Source organism: Pelodiscus sinensis, chromosome 3, assembly GCF_052426305.1.
Source record: "Pelodiscus sinensis isolate ZL-2025 chromosome 3, ASM5242630v1, whole genome shotgun sequence".
Lineage (NCBI taxonomy): Eukaryota > Metazoa > Chordata > Testudines > Trionychidae > Pelodiscus > Pelodiscus sinensis.
Window position 1 is genome coordinate 104,039,357 of NC_143054.1, and position 18,741 is coordinate 104,058,097.

General features: G+C 42.0%; 1 protein-coding gene across 3 annotated transcripts in view; it reads right to left on the reverse strand.

Moving 5' to 3' along the window:
• Positions 1–2,886: 2,886 nt before the first annotated feature.
• PLAGL1 (PLAG1 like zinc finger 1) overlaps positions 2,887–18,741 on the reverse strand; it is a 37,588-nt gene continuing 21,733 nt past the window's right edge. The window contains exons 3-8 of one of the 3 annotated variants that reach the window (XM_075924326.2): positions 14,046–14,201; positions 12,456–12,568; positions 10,292–10,441; positions 9,164–9,286; positions 7,859–8,355; positions 2,887–7,196 (exon numbers count right to left, since the gene is read on the reverse strand). In XM_075924326.2, the coding sequence (XP_075780441.2) occupies positions 5,942–7,196; positions 7,859–8,355; positions 9,164–9,286; positions 10,292–10,441; positions 12,456–12,568; positions 14,046–14,201 (2,294 nt within the window). In that variant the 3' untranslated portion in view covers positions 2,887–5,941. Of the gene's footprint in view, positions 7,197–7,858; positions 8,356–9,163; positions 9,287–10,291; positions 10,442–12,408; positions 12,569–14,045; positions 14,202–18,741 lie in introns of those variants that run through there. The other 2 variants (XM_006139326.4, XM_075924327.2) reach the window with 2 other exon arrangements.

Below are 18,741 nucleotides of genomic sequence, written 5' to 3' on the forward strand. Positions count from 1 at the left end.
ATATACTGCACTACAGTATCTGAGGGTGCTACTCTCTGTAATTGCTGATGCATTAGAATAGTTGAGTCTAGAGATGGAAAAGAGTGATTACATTATCTACTCCCATCACAAACTAGCCTGGTAGTAAAGGACATATTAGATATTATAGTAAAGTAATGGTGAAACACATGGGTCACGTATTTGCTACAAAGCCTTCCTCTTTAACTCTAGCTATAGAGATGAATGCTTCAGAGGGGTAGCCAAGTTGGTCTGTAACTGGAAAAATTTAAAAAACAATGATTAGTCTAGCAGTACCTTAAACTATCAAAACGTAGAGGGTATCATGAACTTTTGTGGGCACAACCTGAGATGAATGGAGTTATTAAAGGTCCAGCTTCACTTACAGATCTAGGCTGAGCATGAGGGAAAAGAGGACGCCGGGACCAGCAAGCCCAGACAGCAACTCAGTGTCTCCAAGAGCTGATTATAACAGAAGCTGGTTACCGGAGACACTAGTTCAGTCCCAAGGGTCAAGCAAGATAAAGGTTAGCTCCAGAAAACAAGAGAGACTCAACAAAACCAGCAAGAAGATCCCCGGCCCAATTAAACCCAAATGAAGAGCTTTGTGTAGCTCTAAAACTTGTCTCGCTCACTACCAGAAGTTGGTTTAGTGACCAATATTATCTCACTTACCTTGTCCCCCAGGACTAATTCGGTACCTTTATCTGGCTTGTTCCTGGAAAAAAGTGTGGGATATGTGACTATCTAAAACTTAGTGTATATGTCACTCTGCCATCACAAGGTATGACTGCAGCTTGAGTAGACATATCTGAGCTAGCTTTACTCTAGCTAGCTTGGGTCCAGAAGCTATGAAGGGGCAGCAATATGTGCCTGCCCCATGAGTAATTACCCAGGATTCTGAGTGTGCTTGCACAGCCCAAATTAAAGTACACCTTGCCGTGGCTTCACTGCTCCAGTACTCCAACTAGCTAGACCAACCCCAGGAATGCGCTACTGATGTATCCTTTGTGGTTTGGGTTTACACTAATGATAAACATCAGCAGCACGGTCTTGCTGGGAAGCTGACAATATATGAGGGAAGCAAAAATAGAGCAGATGCAAGAGAAAACAGCGGCTTCTGTCCTCAAGTTGGGAAGAACTAGTTACATGATGCTGAGCTCTCATTTGGAGAACATTCTAGTTCTATTATGTGTCTTCCCCCTTTCCTTCCCACCCACCTCCAACACTGGAAGCATGGTTTATTCTGACTATGTATTAACCAGAATAGTGGCAATGTTTAACTTGTGCTTGGTTACTGAACCACAGGAGTCCTGTGAGCTGCATTACAATAGTGATATGTGTAACTTCACTTTTCTATTCTAATTTTGTTTAAAACTTTATTACAGGTTACGTTGGCAGGCTAGTGAGATGAGACTCCACCAAGATAAAGGATATAAGGACTTGTGGTGTGAATTGAAATGACAAAATTATATTGGGGAAACTGCTGAGGTAACTTATTGTGATTAAATTAAATCTTATTTGTTATTAGTCTAACGTGGGCAGAGAAGCTTTTCAAATGTGCACTGGTGATTTAGGAGCTTATGGCCTCTTGATTTTCCCATGCATCATTTGAAAATTTTGCCCAGGATGTTGTTAAAATTATAACATCTTGCTGAGTTTAAGAAGTGTCCCTGACTTTAAGTGAAATAGTAATAATACCTACATTATACACCCAAGTTTACAGTTGTGCAAAACTAAACCTCACAAATGTATATACATGTTTTTTAAAATAAGTGTATTTGGATAAGAATTTATTTTGCTGGCATAGGATAGTCTACACTAATACATGCAAAACATGTGAAACCCTTGCAATGCAATTGCCAGATAATCTAGAAAAATAATAATTCTCTTAATAGAAAAATGCACTTGTAAGTGGCTATATATACTATACAAAATACTTCTTCAGACTTACATAGTACTTTACATATTCAAAGCTATGTAAAGATTAATGTTCACACAGACCTGTAAAGTAGATAAGGATCAATACCCTCATTTTATAGATTGGGAAATGGAGCCTTTTAGGGGAAGTGATACACCTGGGATAAGAATTGGGGAGTTTTTGGTTCCTATATTAGTCTCCCAAGCTCAGAAGTTTCAAACACATCCCCAATATAATAATGTCACTTTACATATCTTAATATTTTTCCTCCACTGATACGTCTTGAGCGTAAAGCAGCTCAATCACTGAAGTCTTTCCATTAGAAGCAAATGGGCAGAGAGAGGGATGCTACTGTGTGCTTTGTTCCTGCCCTATAGGTGAACACACATCATTCTCCAGGGATCTCAGCAAAGTACACCTTAAGAACACTACAGTTACAGAAAATAAAGTCTCCCCCTGATTTCCTTCCCCCAAATTCCTATTTTAAAATAAAGATGACTTAACTCTTTAGTAGGTGTAGAGTTCTGAGATTCTAAAGATAAGAATTCTTACCAGATATATGACCTGTGGTGCCTTTAATGATTCAATACAAAACACAGGCCGTGTTCAGTTTCCCTAACATTTAAGCTTTCAGGAATGTTAGACGCTAACTTTGAATTGACTGATGGGAATCAACTAATTGATTACTTTTTTCATTAGAAGATTTTCAACACCATTGCATCATACTTATCTAAACTTCAGTGTAAGAGGTGATTCGTGTTACTTTGAATTGAATGCACTCTTCATTAGCTATAAAAGACTAGCACCCTTCTACTTCAGAATAGCTTGAAAGCAGATCTGTGCACAGGTCCTCTTCATAGATCATAAATCTGTAATCCTGTTAAAGATGGACATTTCCATACAAAACACTCATAATTCTAGCTTATTATTGGTGTTGCATTTTCTTTTAAACATGACCTTTAGTGAAGGAAAATGTAAATATTTAGTTTAATCTCTATGCAGAAGTTCAAACCAAATTGATAAAATACTTAATAGTATGCTTACAGTATGCATAACAATCCATATTGTTAAATAATGAATACCATATACAAGATGAGCAATAACAGCATAGCAAATTAGTTCATCTAAATCTACCGCCACACAACTTTTAAAGCTTTATTCGTAATATTCTAGAATAATTTAAAAATACCCAACAAGTATGCAGTCATTCCGAAATTTTTCAGAGAAGGGCTGTTTAGTAGTTCATTTAATAAATCAATGTACTTTTAAACAACTTAATGGGACTTGAGGGCATAGCTAGCTCCCCACAAGCATTGGCATGTAAACATGTAACTGCTGAAAAATATTCAGTGGTTATACATTTACAAAAACAACCATTTGTTAACATCCATCCCTAATGCATACTTGGAGAACTGTAACATCAAGCTTATGTTGCTAGTATAGTTTAGCTGCCAAGGAACAATTATGTTACAGATTGAATCATCATTCTCCTGGACTAAAAAAGGTAATCATTATCAAGCAAAAGTGAACAGAGCCTGCTTGCATGGGGAACAGGATCTTCACTGTCTTTACAGTGCCATCTGTATACTACACAGGGGCAAATGACCATTTTGCGGGGCCCAGGGCAGCCCAATTTCGCGGGGCCTCCCTTTGCCACAGCGCATGCGCGGGGCTTCTTGAAGCACAGAGCCTGGAGTGGCGGCCCAGCTCGCCCTGCCCTATATCCGCCCCTGATACTACAGACCAGGGGTGGGCAATAATTTTTAAAAGGGGGACACTTCATACATTTCTGAAGCGGTCCCGGGGGGGGGGGGCTTGGGCAAAAGAGGCAGAGCTTGGAGACTTCTCATATCCCCCTCCCCAAGATCCTGATTGGCCTAGGAGTGGAGGAAGTGCATGAAGTTGCCCCCCTTCCTCCAGCCTAGAGAGAATCACCAGCTATTTTAAAACAGCTGGCAGTTCCCTCTATCCACTGCAGTGGGAGAATATCTTGCATTCTCCTCCTGCCCCTAAGCAAATCAAGGCCTGAGGGCAGGGGAGCGTGCCAAGTCTCTCACTCCCTGCCCCCACCCTGCCAGGAGCATGCAGCAGCTAGAGGAGCCACTGGTTATTTTAAAACAGCTCTGATGCTGCACGCTTCTGGCAGGGCAGAAGAGACTTTGCATTCTCCCCTGTCTCCAGGCCATTCGGAGCCTGGGGACTACGCAAAGTCTCTCAGCCCCTGTGTCCGCCCTCCAAGGGCACGTGGTGGCTACAGAGAAATGCCAGCTGTTTTGAAAAAGCTGGCATTGCGCTTTAGCTGCCAGATGCCTTTGGCAGGGGGAGGAGTTAGACCTCACATGCTCCCTGTCTGCAGGTCTCAATTGGCCTGGGGCGGGAGGGTGGCTAAGGGCTGGATCCACTGGCTTGGTGGGCCGGATCCAGCCTGTAGAGTCCTCTTTGCCCACCCCTGCTACAGACTATGCAATGGCACATCTGTGCTGCTGCAACTGTATTGCTGTAAGATCTCCTGGATAGTCACTCTATGCCTGCAAGAGCACGCTCTCCCATTGGCATTATTAAACTACCTCCGATCAGCAATGGTAGCTCGGTTGGTGGGAGAGCATCTCCCATTGACTTAGCACTGGCCAAGTGGCTGCTTCTGTGAGATGTCTTCTTCATACCCCTGAGCAACAAGTTAACAAAAGTGTTAGTGTAGACCTACTCTGAGAGTTAGATGGTGCAAGGGGCTCAGTGCTCTGGAGTGGGTGAGACTGAGCCGCTTAAAGCTAAGTATGAGCTTAAGCGCTTTCCTGAATTAGGCCCAGAATATCTAGCATCTTGCAAGATCAAAACAAAAATGTAATGTACTACAGTTTAACCCTCTTCAGAAAAAACCTAACCCTTTCACCTAACCCTATCCATTCTTAGGCAACATTGGTGGTAGTTATTTCCAGCCCAGGAAAAACACCGTGTTTCCACACACAGAACCACCAGTGTAGCACTTAAAAACATATTCTTGTTCAACTTAATCACCACAGTGGTTTGTTGTTTTTTTGCTTTTAAAAAAGCAAGAAGAGATAAAATAATTGAAGTCACAACTTGCATTAAACGTTCTTAAAGCTCAGTGATGTAAAAGTTTGCCATAGAAACTAACTGGATCCTCCTAAATTCCACATGTCAATTAGGCATGTAAGCAACTAGTTGACTAGTCAAGTCACTATTTGACTAATCGCTCCACTCCTTGCCTCTGCTTTAAAGGCAGCAAGTGGGGGAGCAGGAGCCAGTGCTGGGGGGAGACTACTTAAAATCCGGTTTCCCCAGCACCATCTCTGAGGGGGGGCAGGAGAGACAGATGCACAGTGGGGGAAACCGCATGAGCTTGGTGCCAACTGCTGCATCTCTGCCTTTTAAATGTAGTACAGCCCTGCATGGCTCTTGCTACATTTCAAAGGTAGGGACACAGCGGAGAACTCGGGGTGAGTGGGGACTAAGTCCCCACTCACACTGGGTCCTGACAGCTGCCCCGGTGCCTTTTAATTGTTGTAAGAGCTGTGGGCAGAGGTGCAGCAGGGGATAGCGAGGGTCACCTCCAATTGACTAATCGAGCAGTCGATGGAAATTCGACTACTCAATTAGCTGATAATCTAAATTTAACATTCCTAATATGAATGGTGTTCAAGTCATTTGTATAATATTACTGAGTGACATGGCTCTTTTAAAATGTTGTTTCCCACTCTCCTAGCAGCCTCATGTGTTGTGCTTGTAATAGGTAAACTTATAATTTTCAATGAACACTAGTTCAGCTATTTGGTTTAAATGTAAAAACGTGGAGGGTATTGTAGGGAAAATATGGCATTGTTGCAGGTGTCATATGCTATTAAACTAGTAAATATTATGTAAAATAAAACTATTAATTCTGTTACTTCCTGGATATTCTAATATGCTTACAATATGGGGTTTGGTTTTTTTTTAAGTCTTAGATGGTCTAGGGCTTTTCTCTTTAAATGAGGGTATGAAAAGAAGCCCTAAAAGAAGTGATAGTCATCTGAATGCATGGTGAAAATGAGGCAATGCTACAGAATTTGTACTGGAAGAAAAATGGGGAACATGATGAAGCTGGTTTAGGGCCACTCCGTCCAGAGCTAGCTGTGTGCCTTGCTGTTGGCTGAGGCAGCTCAGCTTGAGTGAGGCTTCTTCCTGACTGAATGCCATTGTGATGTCCCCTCCATTATTCTGGTTGTCACTCTGAGGGAACTGCCAGAAACCCAGTATATGAGTAAGATTATCTGTCATGCTAACAGACTCGACTGTTGTCACAGGCTCCTTGTGCATCATGTATTTGCCAGCATCACCTGTAGACACTGAAGAAGCTTCTTCCAGATTGACTTTGTGAGGTGCTGGTAAAGGCAGGTCCTCAAGCAAATTCACATTATGAGCTTTAGCATTCCTTTTGAGGGGTAGGTTTTTAAGGGATGCCAGTGTACATGACAGAGTATTCTGTCCATATCTGTGGTGCTGTTTAAGATTCTGGTTGGAAGGAATTAATGGTGGAGATGGCTTACAATAGTTGGTTGAGAGACTATCTACACAGCTCATCCTGAGCAAATGAGAAGGTTCAAGGGGAGGAGTAGATTGTAGGCTTTGTTGACAGTGTGTATGTGGGCTGCTGTACTCTTCTGCTTCTAAAGTGTTCAGAAGCCCATACTGCATAGAAGCCCTCTCAGGAAAAGAGAGGATACTGGCATCTTCCTTCACTCTGAATGGAGAGAGACGGTCAGACAGATTCTGCAAGTCGCCATTCTGCAACGTGCCCTTCAGCAGCTCTTGTGGATGAGTTTTCTTCATGTGGCGAGTCAAGTGGTCCTTGCGTCCGAATCTCTGGGCACAAAACTGACACAAGAAGTCCTTGCAGCCCGTGTGAACCACCATGTGACGCTGCACATCTTTGCGGGTGTAGAAATAGCGTTCACAATGATCACACTTATATTTCTTTTCCTTGGTGCTACTGCCTGGCTTCCCTGCATGAGTTCTGAGGTGTTCCAACAACACTTCAGTGTCTCCAAACGCTTGGAAGCACACCTTACAGGTAAGGTCCCCACTGGTGGCTGCATGAAGAGCCAGGTGCCGTTTGTAACCCAGCTTGGTGTTATATTTCTTGCCACACTCTTCACACTTGAAAGCCATCTTGTTGGGGTCATGAGTCTGAAGATGATTTTTCAGATGGTCTTTCCTGTGGAAGGTTTTTTCACAGTAACCACAGTGATGAGATTTCTGTGGAGAGTGGATGGCCATGTGCCTAAGACAGAAGAACAACAACATTTTACAGAATTCATGAATTGAAGTGGGATACTGCTTCAAAATGTGAAGTCACTTATGCTCTGTAGGACAGCCATTTTCAAAAAGCCAGACTCTATTAAATAGCTGCCTATTGGGGTTTATAGTCTGTAGAGCTAGATGAACAGTACTGCAAAAAATGCTTTTGGAACAGCAATTATAATTGTACTTCAGGGAGGCTAGTGGCTAAAACAGGATTGGGAATTGGAATACATACTGTTCTGCCATTGACTGGTTGGAACACAATGGGAAATTAATTCATCCTCCCTGTGCCTGTTCTCTCATCTGTAAAAAGGGTGTGACACTCCCAGAAGCAAGGTGAGACATAATCATATAATGTTTGTGAAGTGCTAAAGTTCCTTTGAAGAAAGGTTTCATTAGTTCACCTGACTTGGGATGTATACACACACTATCAGAATGGATAGTTGTAAGAACACATGACAGCATGACAGCAAATTTTTTTTTACAGATGAACCATGAACAGCATATATTTAAATCTTACCATCTTATACAGAAATGACCAATGGAGTTTACACCATAACCCACAAGTGCAAACCAAGAAAAGATATCTGTTCTTCCCCACACTCTCACCAGGAAGGGATGCTATGCCTTAAGGAGATGTACCTTATCAGCTTATATTTGGAAATGAAAGCTTTTGTGCATCCCTGCTGAGAACACCTGTAGGGACGCTCTCCTGTATGGCCATAAGAATGCACCTTGAGCTTTTCAGTGGAAACAAATATCTTCCCACAGAGTTGGCAATGATAACTATCGGGCTGCTCCACTTCTCTTTCCGTCAGTAGTGAAGACTGACCATTTCTCCATGTAGGCACAAAAGTCACAATGGAACCACAAACACTTCCTGAGCTGGCATAGGTAGGTTTTGCACTAGGGGAGCAGGAAATGGCCTTATAGTACGGGGCATTGCTTTTGTCCAAACCAGTTTCTCTCTGTTTGCCTTTGATTTTGCCCTTTGCTTTTAGAGGCCCTAGTTTATTTGCTGGTCTGAAGCTGCGGAGAAGTGCTTTGTCTTTACTGATGCAGTGGTGAGATTCCAGCAGAGCAAAAGTCCCAAAAACGTTACTACAATTGGAGCATATCCAGGCGTTGGCACACTCTCTCTGCAATGAGAACAGAAACAGTTCCTCATGATTAAGCATTATAGAGAGAGAGAGAAAAAGAGAGATCAGTCTTCTCACCAGCCCTGTGTTGTCTGACACGTAACTGTGACACCCAGACTGCTGTTCAGTTTGAGTCATATTAATCTTAGCCATGTACAAGCATGGAAAAAAATGATTGGGTAAATGATTATTTCCATAGTAGTGTCCGGTGTTTGTTGCTATTCTAGCTCTTGTTGAGCCTTTGGTGATTTTATTTCTTCACATAATTCATTTCAGTGTCTCTATGTTTATTCTTCTTATGGAAGCACAGTCACAGTTCCATAATTAAGGCTGAGTCAGTTTTGCACTTAATTTTAGGCTGAGAGCATTCAGCAATACTGCAGCTGTACAGAAACCATGAGCCTGTGGGTTGGAGAAAAAGGAAAATAAAAAGTCTTTGTGCTCTAACATGTGGGGGTAAGGCTGCAACATGTTTCTCAGAGCTAGGGTGTAAGCTAGAGTAGGTCAAAGGAGAATTTTAAGAACTGGTGTACTCTATTTCCCAAGAATACATGCTAGCATGTGAGTCTTTCCAAAGCTTACCAGTATATGCCAGCACTGTTTTATGCTCTGTTTAGAGTACAAGTACAGTATACAAAGTAATATATCTCCAGATAATGCTTTCCCTTTGTTATTTGAGTGAAACTGTTAATTTAATGTTAGACTAGTTGACGATCATTTTCAGTCATGTGAACTGAGGCAAAGTGAGCAAGTAGGGTTTCTGATATAAGGTCAAATGTTGGGTTGGATGCAATCTTTGGACACTTACAGTTAAAACTGGTGATAAAGCACAAATATCTGATTCTTCTTTGATGACAACTGGAGAAGCTTCCATGAACTTGGCGTAATCTGCAGCATACCACACTTTTAATTCTGTGTGGGGTTCAATTGGCTGTGAATGGAAAATAATTCCCAGTATTTACTTACATTGTCTTTGTTTCTACAGGAAACTTTTACATCCTATTTAAAACAGATGGTAGTCTAGTTGTTACCTTTACAGAAATTGTTCTCTGAATATCTGCTTAAATCATTGACAGCTAGGAATGTTAAAACGACCACCACGAGAGTTCACTGAGAGGGATGTACTTACCAGTTAATCATTTAACAGCCCTAGTGACAGCTCATGTGATGCTATATGGCATATGGGTGGCCATTTGTAATATTACTGATACTAATGTTATAAAATTGCAGTAAGTCTTACAAGCTATTCCATGTGAGGTATCAGTGGAAAAGTTATGACTTGCTAAATATGACATCCTTGTTTATATGTATGTATCATATTTGTATCGTGAGTTATAAATGTGTGATACAGCTGCATCTCAAACCTGTGCTGTTTCTGGGATACTCCCAGATAGTCTGGCATCAGTGCTAGCTAGCCTGTTGGATGGTCAATCAACTGTACAATGAACAGCAAGCTAATCAGGGACTCTTCATCCCTTGGCCCCGACGCAGCTAAGTCGCTGCCCCACCGCCCCCACTACGCTCCTGTTCCGCTCCTGTGGTCCAGGAACATCCGTGGTCCTACCAGACCACAGATGCTGCCAGACCGGAGACTCCCAGATTAGGGAGGTACAACCTGTACTTTCTGAGCAGGCTCATCACAAATTCAGATATCAGTAATGCAACTTGAGCTATTCTTTTTTACCACTGTTATAGTTTTCTTTCCTATCCCTTGCAGCAGATTCCATGACACATTAGCTCTAGTCAGAAATCCCAGTAAGCTGCCTGTTTCTTTGTACATTAATTGATATCAAGGGATGTGTGTAATGGAGAGGAGGTTACTTAAGTATAATTGGCCTCACATCTCTAATAAGGTGAGCCAGGCTCCTTTGAGTATTTGGTTACAGTAAACTATCTTGTGAACGGTAATCATATAAGGAGGCTCAGTCTTAACTACCTTAACAGTTGTGAAATAGACTTCTCCACCATACTGATAGGCTACAAGGGTCTGTTCTTCCTGGTTCCGGGCCAGTCGGACAAACATCATCCAATTGCCACAGTCTTCACTGGGAGCATCCAGAAAGTACTTTCTCTCATCTTTCAATACCTGAAGAAAAAGAAGAAAGAGTAGGAGAGAATGGATGAGTTATAACAGAGCTGTGGAAAAGAAGACACTCTGTTTTGTGTTGAATTTGAATCAAGGGCAATGCTTTATATATATATATTTTTTCATATATATAAAATTATATACAAAGATATTTTGAGAAACAATAAATGTTACTTTTAAATGAGCCACCTGGAAAAGAAAGTTGAGACTAAACAATTTCTGAGGGGCCCAGGTACAGAAATAACTGCAGGTATTTGTTTGAAATATGTAATTATTGGTTATATTAATTATTATCTTTTTATATCATTCTAAAGTATGTTATTTTAAGTTTAAGCACAAGCAGACAGGGAGTAAGATAGGAAATGTGTTACAGTTCAAAGCTTAAGTGCTTGATACCTCAATCTTCAATGCTGTCCTGAAGTTTTGATTTGCATGGAACAATAATATAATTCACATTACAAGCCTAATTTGGTAACAGCCAGTATGTTGATATTTCAACATTCATCCCTCTTGATTGGCCACATGCTGTATTTCCATACCAATTATGAAGCCATACTAATGAATGACAATGCCTGGAAAGTGTCTCATTCTCTCTGCTTCACATTATTCCTTTTGGATTCCTTTTCAATATAAAAAAAGAATGTGTTGGGCAAAATACTTCAAATCTGCTGCCAGGATGTCACCCTTCAGTGACATACACTAAAAGATGGATTGTCTTGCTGCAGTGGTATGTTCCGTTCTCTGTATGTTGACACTTCATGCACAAATATGTAATTTATCTGCTTCACTGGTCATTTGAAAGCTTTTGAGTGTTTCATATAATTGCTTCTCAACTCTCTGCTTTTCTGTTGTCTTTAGAAGCTTTCCATCTAACAGTTTCTAATGACAATACATTTCTGCTGGATGGATGCTGTTCTCAGTCACCCTCAGGGTTCTGGCAGACAGAATGCAAAGCTCCTGCTGTGGTGCTGAAAGAATCCAGGGTAAAGTCTCATGTCTTTCTCTCCATCTTGAAGTAAGGTATCAGCCAGAGCTATGCTAGTTTGAACATAATCTTTAAAAAAACCTAGGAGAATAGAGGGACTGACAGAGGAAAGAGGGGAGGCAATTGTATAAAATTGGCTAAAAGGTAGCTAAGAAGAAACAACTAAAAAGTCTTTGATTCACTCATACTGGTATAGCTGTTATAAATTATACTCCCTGCACCTGTGTCTTCACCCTCCCACCCCATCCCCAGAACAGGCCAGGTGTTTGCACTATCAGAGGACAGCTTTAACTTGCTGGAAGAACCTATAGACAGCCTTTGCTAGTGGAGTTCCAACGGGGTATATTGTATCAGCTACTGCTGGGCACTTTCAGGACCATCCCAGTTGTCTGTGGGCTTGCCTGCCCAGTAGGTGTCGAGAATGTCTTATGCCAAAGCAAGCTTTCTCTAGGCAGATGGTGTCTTAAGTCTTACCCAGTTGCTGCCACTATTGCTGACTCGCCCTACAGAAAAAGATTAATCGTTGGTGTGAGTGGGCTGCTTTTTATATATAAGAGGACAGATTTTACCAAAGCTCCACTTCTCTCTCCTACTCCTATGGAAAAAGTTCCTAAGAGCAAAATCTGTTTGACTGAGGATTAACACCCTCGTTGAACTAGTAGAAGCCATTTGTTACAGACATTTTAAAAATAGATTGGGCAGATTCTAGATTGAGCATATGCAATACAACCCCTCAGCACTACACTAAAGAATCAAATTGGTTTGTATTACATATTATGTTGGTATCAAATTATGCATCACTAGATCAGAATTGAAAAAACAGTTGTCTAAAGTTACATTGACCTGAAAATTATGAAACTGGATCTGACTGTGTATGCAGTATGAATATATTCTTGCATATGACACTTGAATAGGAAAAACAGAGATGTTCAGGTCACTTTAAAAAGAAATGCGTCAAATAAAAATTTGAAATATTACAAACCCTTCTACAAAGAAATCCTCCAAAGTCCAGCTGAACCTCTGAGTTACCTGTAGAACTAGCCTGTTGTCATCATAGTGAGTAAGTTTTGTAGACAGTTTCCCAACAAAAGGACCAAATTGAGTTCTCTTCTGTATAACTTTCTTAGCAAACACTCCAAGGACTGTGAATAAAAATAAGACCAGCCTAAGAAGAATACACACAACATAATCTAAATCCCAATTATCTTCAACTAAGGGAAATGAACTAGTGTAAAATAGGGCTCGTGCATTGAATTCCTTTCCCAGATTCAGGCTGAAAAATAAAGCAGGGTTCTCAAACTGGGGTGCTAAAGTTATTACATGTTGGGAGGTCAAAAACTGTCAGCCTCCATCCCAAAATCCTACTTCACCTACAGCATTTATAATAGTAATACATACAAAAAATGTTTTTTTAATTTATAAAGGGGGTCATCCATACAAAAGTTTGAGAACCACTGCTCTACTCGGTAAATTCTTCAGTCACTTTTTAAAGTGGAACTTAAGTGCATTAGGAAATTTGATTCAATGAGTCTTGTGGGGCTAATAGTATCAACCACTCAGAATGACCTAAGCATCAGGAGCACTACTGTAAGCTGCTAAATATCACTTCCTCAGGGGTCTGCACCTTGGTATGTTTGACAGTTCTTTCTCCAACAGTGTGTATAGTTATGAAAGTACAAAGCAAGCTATCTTGCATTCCATTATTCCCTCATACAATATTAACATTGATAGTCCTGCATAGAAGACCTTCATTTTCTGCATTACTATCAAAACAGAATTAAATTTTCATGAATATCTATAAATTAGCAGGAAAAACTTAAACAACAAAATATCTAGTAACACCTTAAAGACTTACAAAACATGTAGATGGTGGTATGAGCTTTCATGGGCACAGCCCAGTTCTTCAGATGATGAAGTGGGTTGTGCCCATGAAAGCTCATGATACCATCTACATGTTTTGTTAATCTTTAAGGTGCTACTTAACTTTTAGTTGTTTTTTAAGTTTTTCCTGTTACAGACTAACTCGGCGGCCCTTCTGAAACTTATACATTAGCAAGAAGTTTGTAATTCCCCCTCTCTCCAAATTCAAGCAAACTATCATGATGCCTGAAAGAAACAATACAATCTTTCTTCAATGCTGACTTTAGATTCAGAAAAGGTGAACTGTACTGAATCTTCATATGTCCTCTGAATTTCATTCCTTTAATAGCTACTTTGTTTCTTAAACCTCTTTCCCCCCCCTTTGGACCATCACAATTAACTGAAGTACTCTATAAAGGTAGGGTTACAGTTTTGTTGCAGGGGTTGCAGAAATTAATGAATGTGAATAAAATCCATGAAAGCTTGGAAATGGCTTTAAAATATATATTTGATTAGGCCTCCAACCTTGTGCTATTGCCGCAAGGAGCATGGGGTCACAGCACTGCTCAGGTTTGGCCTATGTACCCCTGCATATCAATCGGGGGCTGGTTCTGGGACATAGCTGTGGTCAACTGAGAACTAAGATAGACTGTTTAGAACTATCTGAACTAAATGCCACCACTAATTATGAAAACAAGCAGGGTTAGTACCTTTTTGTCCCTTCCCCAAGCCATAGTGAAGAGAACTACAGACACTTACTTTGTTGGTTCCCAGGTTGCAGCTCCAGCACTCGCAAGGTGAGGTAGTGAGGTAGGGTAAGGTGGGCTTGACTGGGAATAACCCTATCTTTAACCCTGATGAGGGGTCCATGAAGTTTGCATTCTCCTATAAGGCTTTTGCCACAGTCCTCACACCCTATAAGCCAAGAAGAAAGTTTCCAGTTACAAAAGTAATGTACTAGTCTTCTATTCCCAAGAAGCTGAGAATAAAAAGGAAACCAAAAATAGCTTTTCACTTGCAGCACCCTCATTCTAGAATGGAACCCAAAGCCCTTTGCAGCCTTACACTAGTTAAATACAGAGATCATTTTACCCCCCTCCTTTAATTCTCAGGGTATGTCTACACTGCAATAAAGCACCCATGGCTGACCATGTTAGCTGACTCAAGATCGGTGCAAAAAGGAGCTCGGGGAAAGGGATCAGGGTACAGGAGAGGGCATGGGGTGTGAGGGAATTTGGGTGGAGGAGTTTGTGACTGGTGCAGGATCTGAGAGGTAATATTGAGGCACATGGATGAATTCTCAAATCCGTATGCAGGCAGTCCCCGACTTACGCGGATCCGACTTACGTGTACTCCCGGGCAAGAAAAGCTGCTCCGCATCTCCCTGGTCTGCAGACCAGGAAGACACGGAGCAAAGCCGCGGAGGGGCTCGGGCAGCGGAGCAGCAGCTGAATCTGGACACCAGTTCCAACTTACATACAGATTCAACTTAAGAACAAACCTACAGTCCCTATCTTGTACGTAACCCAGGGACTGCCTGTACTTCCTGTGTGCTTATGCAGCATAAAAGACTATTCTCACTGCCCCTGCCTTCGACATTATCTTTTTTTTTTTTATATCCTGTTATATGAAACTTTCATTTTAGTCCATTTAAAGACTGATTTCAACTTTTAAAATCATTTTGTTTACCACTATTTAATATAGTCCCCTTAAAGGGTATCATTAATATCCAAGTACAAAGGCTGAAGGTTTGCAGAAATTTTGGCAGTGCCCAGAGCCCACACCTTTGCCAGCTGCCTAAGGCTCTGGGAGGGAGTTTGGGTGGGAGAGGGTAATGGGCTCTAGGAGGGAATATAGGTGAAGGACAGGGTGAGGAGGAGTGCAAGCTCTTGTACAGGGCAGGGATTGGGGTGCAGGCTCTGGGAGAGAATTTTGGGTGCAGGAGCAGACAAAGGGTGCAGAGTCTGGACTGGAGTCTGGTGCTACACAGGCTCTGGCCTTGGGCAAGGCTGGGGGGCAGGGAGCAGCTCAGGCATAAGGGACAGGGTTGGGGCTAGGAAGTACTCAGCGCTGCCCAGAGGGTGCCCCTCTGCTGCTCTTAGAGCCACCCAGAGTGCACCACATGTGATCCGGCAGCAACTTAAAGGATCTGGGGCTCCAGCAGCTGCCACAGTAGCAACAATCATGGCCAGGAGCTCTGGGACCTTTTGTACTGCCAAGCACTAGGGAAGTTGTCCCCAGTATCTCGCCCCTCGGTGGGCCTAGTTGATAAGTAAATGTAAAATATTTTTAGCAGACTTAAGAAACCAGTCAGGGTTCAAAGCACTCTAGCGGTTCAGGTTCTACAACAAAACTGGGAATCATTTCTGCAGGGCATACTTTTTTGTTATTACTTCTTGGCTGTGCAGTCACACTGCCATAGTTGAAACTGATGATTTTTTTGTTAGTGATACTGAGTATGTTTCATTCCAAAGGTAAACAAATTAACCTCATTTAAAAATCTCAATTTAGCTGTGAAACAGATTTTTCTTGCTGTACACGTTGTTTGATGTATTTGAAACTCCGTTGTAGCTGAGATTCAAAAAAGCACCCATCTCTTTGTGATTTAATGTTAGAAGCATTAAAATAAATCAGCTATCTGTATACCTTAAGAGGCCAGCAGAAGTGTTGGGGGTCCTAGATTGGTTTCCTGAGCTAAGGTGGAATAATGGTGGCTTTTGTTTCAGATTGTATGAAAAGAGACTGTGGGATTTGTTGTGTGCAAACTACTGAAAAAAACTGCCAAAAAGCAGAAAGGAAACAAAGAACTGCTCTTATAGGGAGGATGTATCTAATCACAAAGTCAGTGACCTTATCAATCCATGCCATTCCTCTGCAATTCATCAAAACTGTGAACTCCTGAATAACCCTTTGAATGGTCCCCAGGTATTTTCCCTTTAAAGCCATGGGCTACGTCTAGACTGGCATGATTTTCTGCAAATGCTTTTAATGGAAAAGTTTTTCCGTTAAAAGCATTTGTGGAAAAGAGTGTCTAGATTGGCACGGACGCTTTTGCGCAAAAGCACTTTTTGCGGAAAAGCGTCCGTGCCAATCTAGACGCAGTTTTGTGCAAGAAAGCCCCGATCACCATTTTCACCATTGGGGCTTTTTTGCATAAGTATTTGTGCAAGAGGGCTTTTTCCCCGAATGGGAGAGTCATTGTATTTTTGCGGAAGAACACTGACAATCTTACATTAGATCGTCAGTGTTCTTGCGCAAATTCAAAGTGGCCAGTGTAGACAGCTGGCAAGTTTTTCTGCAAAAGCGGCCGTTTTTGCGGAAATACTTGCCAGTCTAGACGCAGCCATGGTGTCCAACCAGTTCTGAAGCAGTAGCCACTATAGTGGCTATTGGTATAGTGAACTATCCTCACCCAACCAGACTAATAGCCACATTGTTCAATGTGGCTAGCATGTTGGATACCCACAGCTTTAAAGAGTTAGCTGCTATGAATGACCTTGCTGACTCCTCCCCCGTACCATTGTAGGTGTCAAGATGATTCTGGAAGAATCTCAAGTAGAGACGTAAAATCCTGTTTAATTGGTTAACCAGTAGGCAGCAGCATGGGGAAGAGGGGAACAGGCGGAAGCTGATATGCCCAGAGAGCCAGTTTCTGCAGAACTGCCTGCCCCCCCCCCCTTGCTGAGTCCCTATCCATCGGGGACCTAAGTTCCCTGGGGAGAGAGGGAGCTCTGATACAGAGGCAGCAGCACGAGGTGACGAGGCTCTCCGGCAGCGGAACCGGGAGTGCACTGGCTGCCAGCCGTAGTAACTATGTAACCACTAAGAATTTGTGGTTACCCAGTTATTAAAATAACCCATTTCTAACATCCCTACCCCAGACTTGGGCCAGGCTCATTCAACCAGAGCCTTTTTAGCAAATGTCCCCATCCAGGACATCTGTTGTGCTGCAGCATAGTCCTCAGTGCACACCTTCACAGCCCACTATGTGATTACACATCATGCTAGGAATGACATTTGGTGTTGCTCTGTTGCAATCCACATGTTCTTGAGACTCCTATCCGTCTTCACAGACACTGGTGAATAGACATGATCAAGCACTCAAAGAAGAAAAGACGGTTACCTGTTCCTGTAACTGGTGTTCTTTGAAATGTGTTGCTCATTTTCATTCACCCTCTCTCCCTCTTTTTCCCCCGTCGGAGTTTCCCGGCAAGAAGGAACTGAGGAGGAACGGGCCCAAGAGTGCCTTATATAGCGCGGCATGTGCAAGCCATTCCAAGAGGCTCTGACCCCAGTTCCCTACAAGTATTGGTGAGGAAAAATCTTCAGGCATCAGTGCATGGGGTGAGCACACACACTGTTGAATGGACATGAGCAACACATCTTGAAAAACACCAATTATGGAAACAGGTAACTATCTTTTTATGTACGCATTCAAAATTCCTTGAATCCTCCTGAGAACTTTTGATGAAACTTTCATTCTTGAATGTTTCAAGAAGAGCACACTTATTTCTTCCACCGTGATTTTGTTACAGAATAAAATTCTATTATTTGGAACATTATTCACCATTATTAGTTCACAACATATGCTGCTGAGTGCTCAGCAGTTCTGAAAGCAACGCATTACCTGTTACTGCACAATGTCACACAACTAATAGGATATTTCAGAAACAAAATTAATTGGTGCATTGATAAGTCTGTATTCCTACATATATAGCAATCGCCACACAATTCCAACTAAGTCACAAAAGAGCAGGACCAATGCCTGTCTGAGGAAAAAAGGCTGTGAGAGCACAGATCCAACAACATACATACAATTGTGGTTCACTGTTAAAATTGGCTTTCAAATCCTCCCTGACCTGTATAGTTCTGTGTGGAATTCTTCTAATACGTTTTGTATCTGGAGAGCCAAATTCCGCATACTGCCTCTGATTTCCTCTCCAGTGGAAACTTTTCACCCTTTGCATCACATATCTTATGTTCATTGGGAAATGTTTCTCACTAAGGTCCAATCTTGTGAGTAAACAGAGCCTGTGACCCTTCAAGCAACCAAATGCACACACAACTGTCATTCTGCATCTGTTGCGCGGGTAGTGCAATCATTCCCTGGTGCAGTTCATGTGGCTTCAGGAGCCAGGGGGGCAATGGCTCCTGCAGAATCACTACTGGCATTTTAACATTCTCAATTCTCCTGAATCATGTACCCTGTGCTTGCAACACTCAAGAATGACATTAGGACAGAGCTATGCAGGCCCCATGCTTCTTTCCGAGTTCGTGAACAGTGGCAAGTCCCATATGGATTTGTAGGATTTTTTTTTTGGAGGGCGGGGAGAGGTAGGGGAAGCACAAAAATTATGGGATACAGATAACACAAACTGGAAACAGTTAAAATTGGGAAGTTGAAATCCATGCTCCAAGTCATTCATGCACAGCTCATTTCAGCCCCATCAGGCAT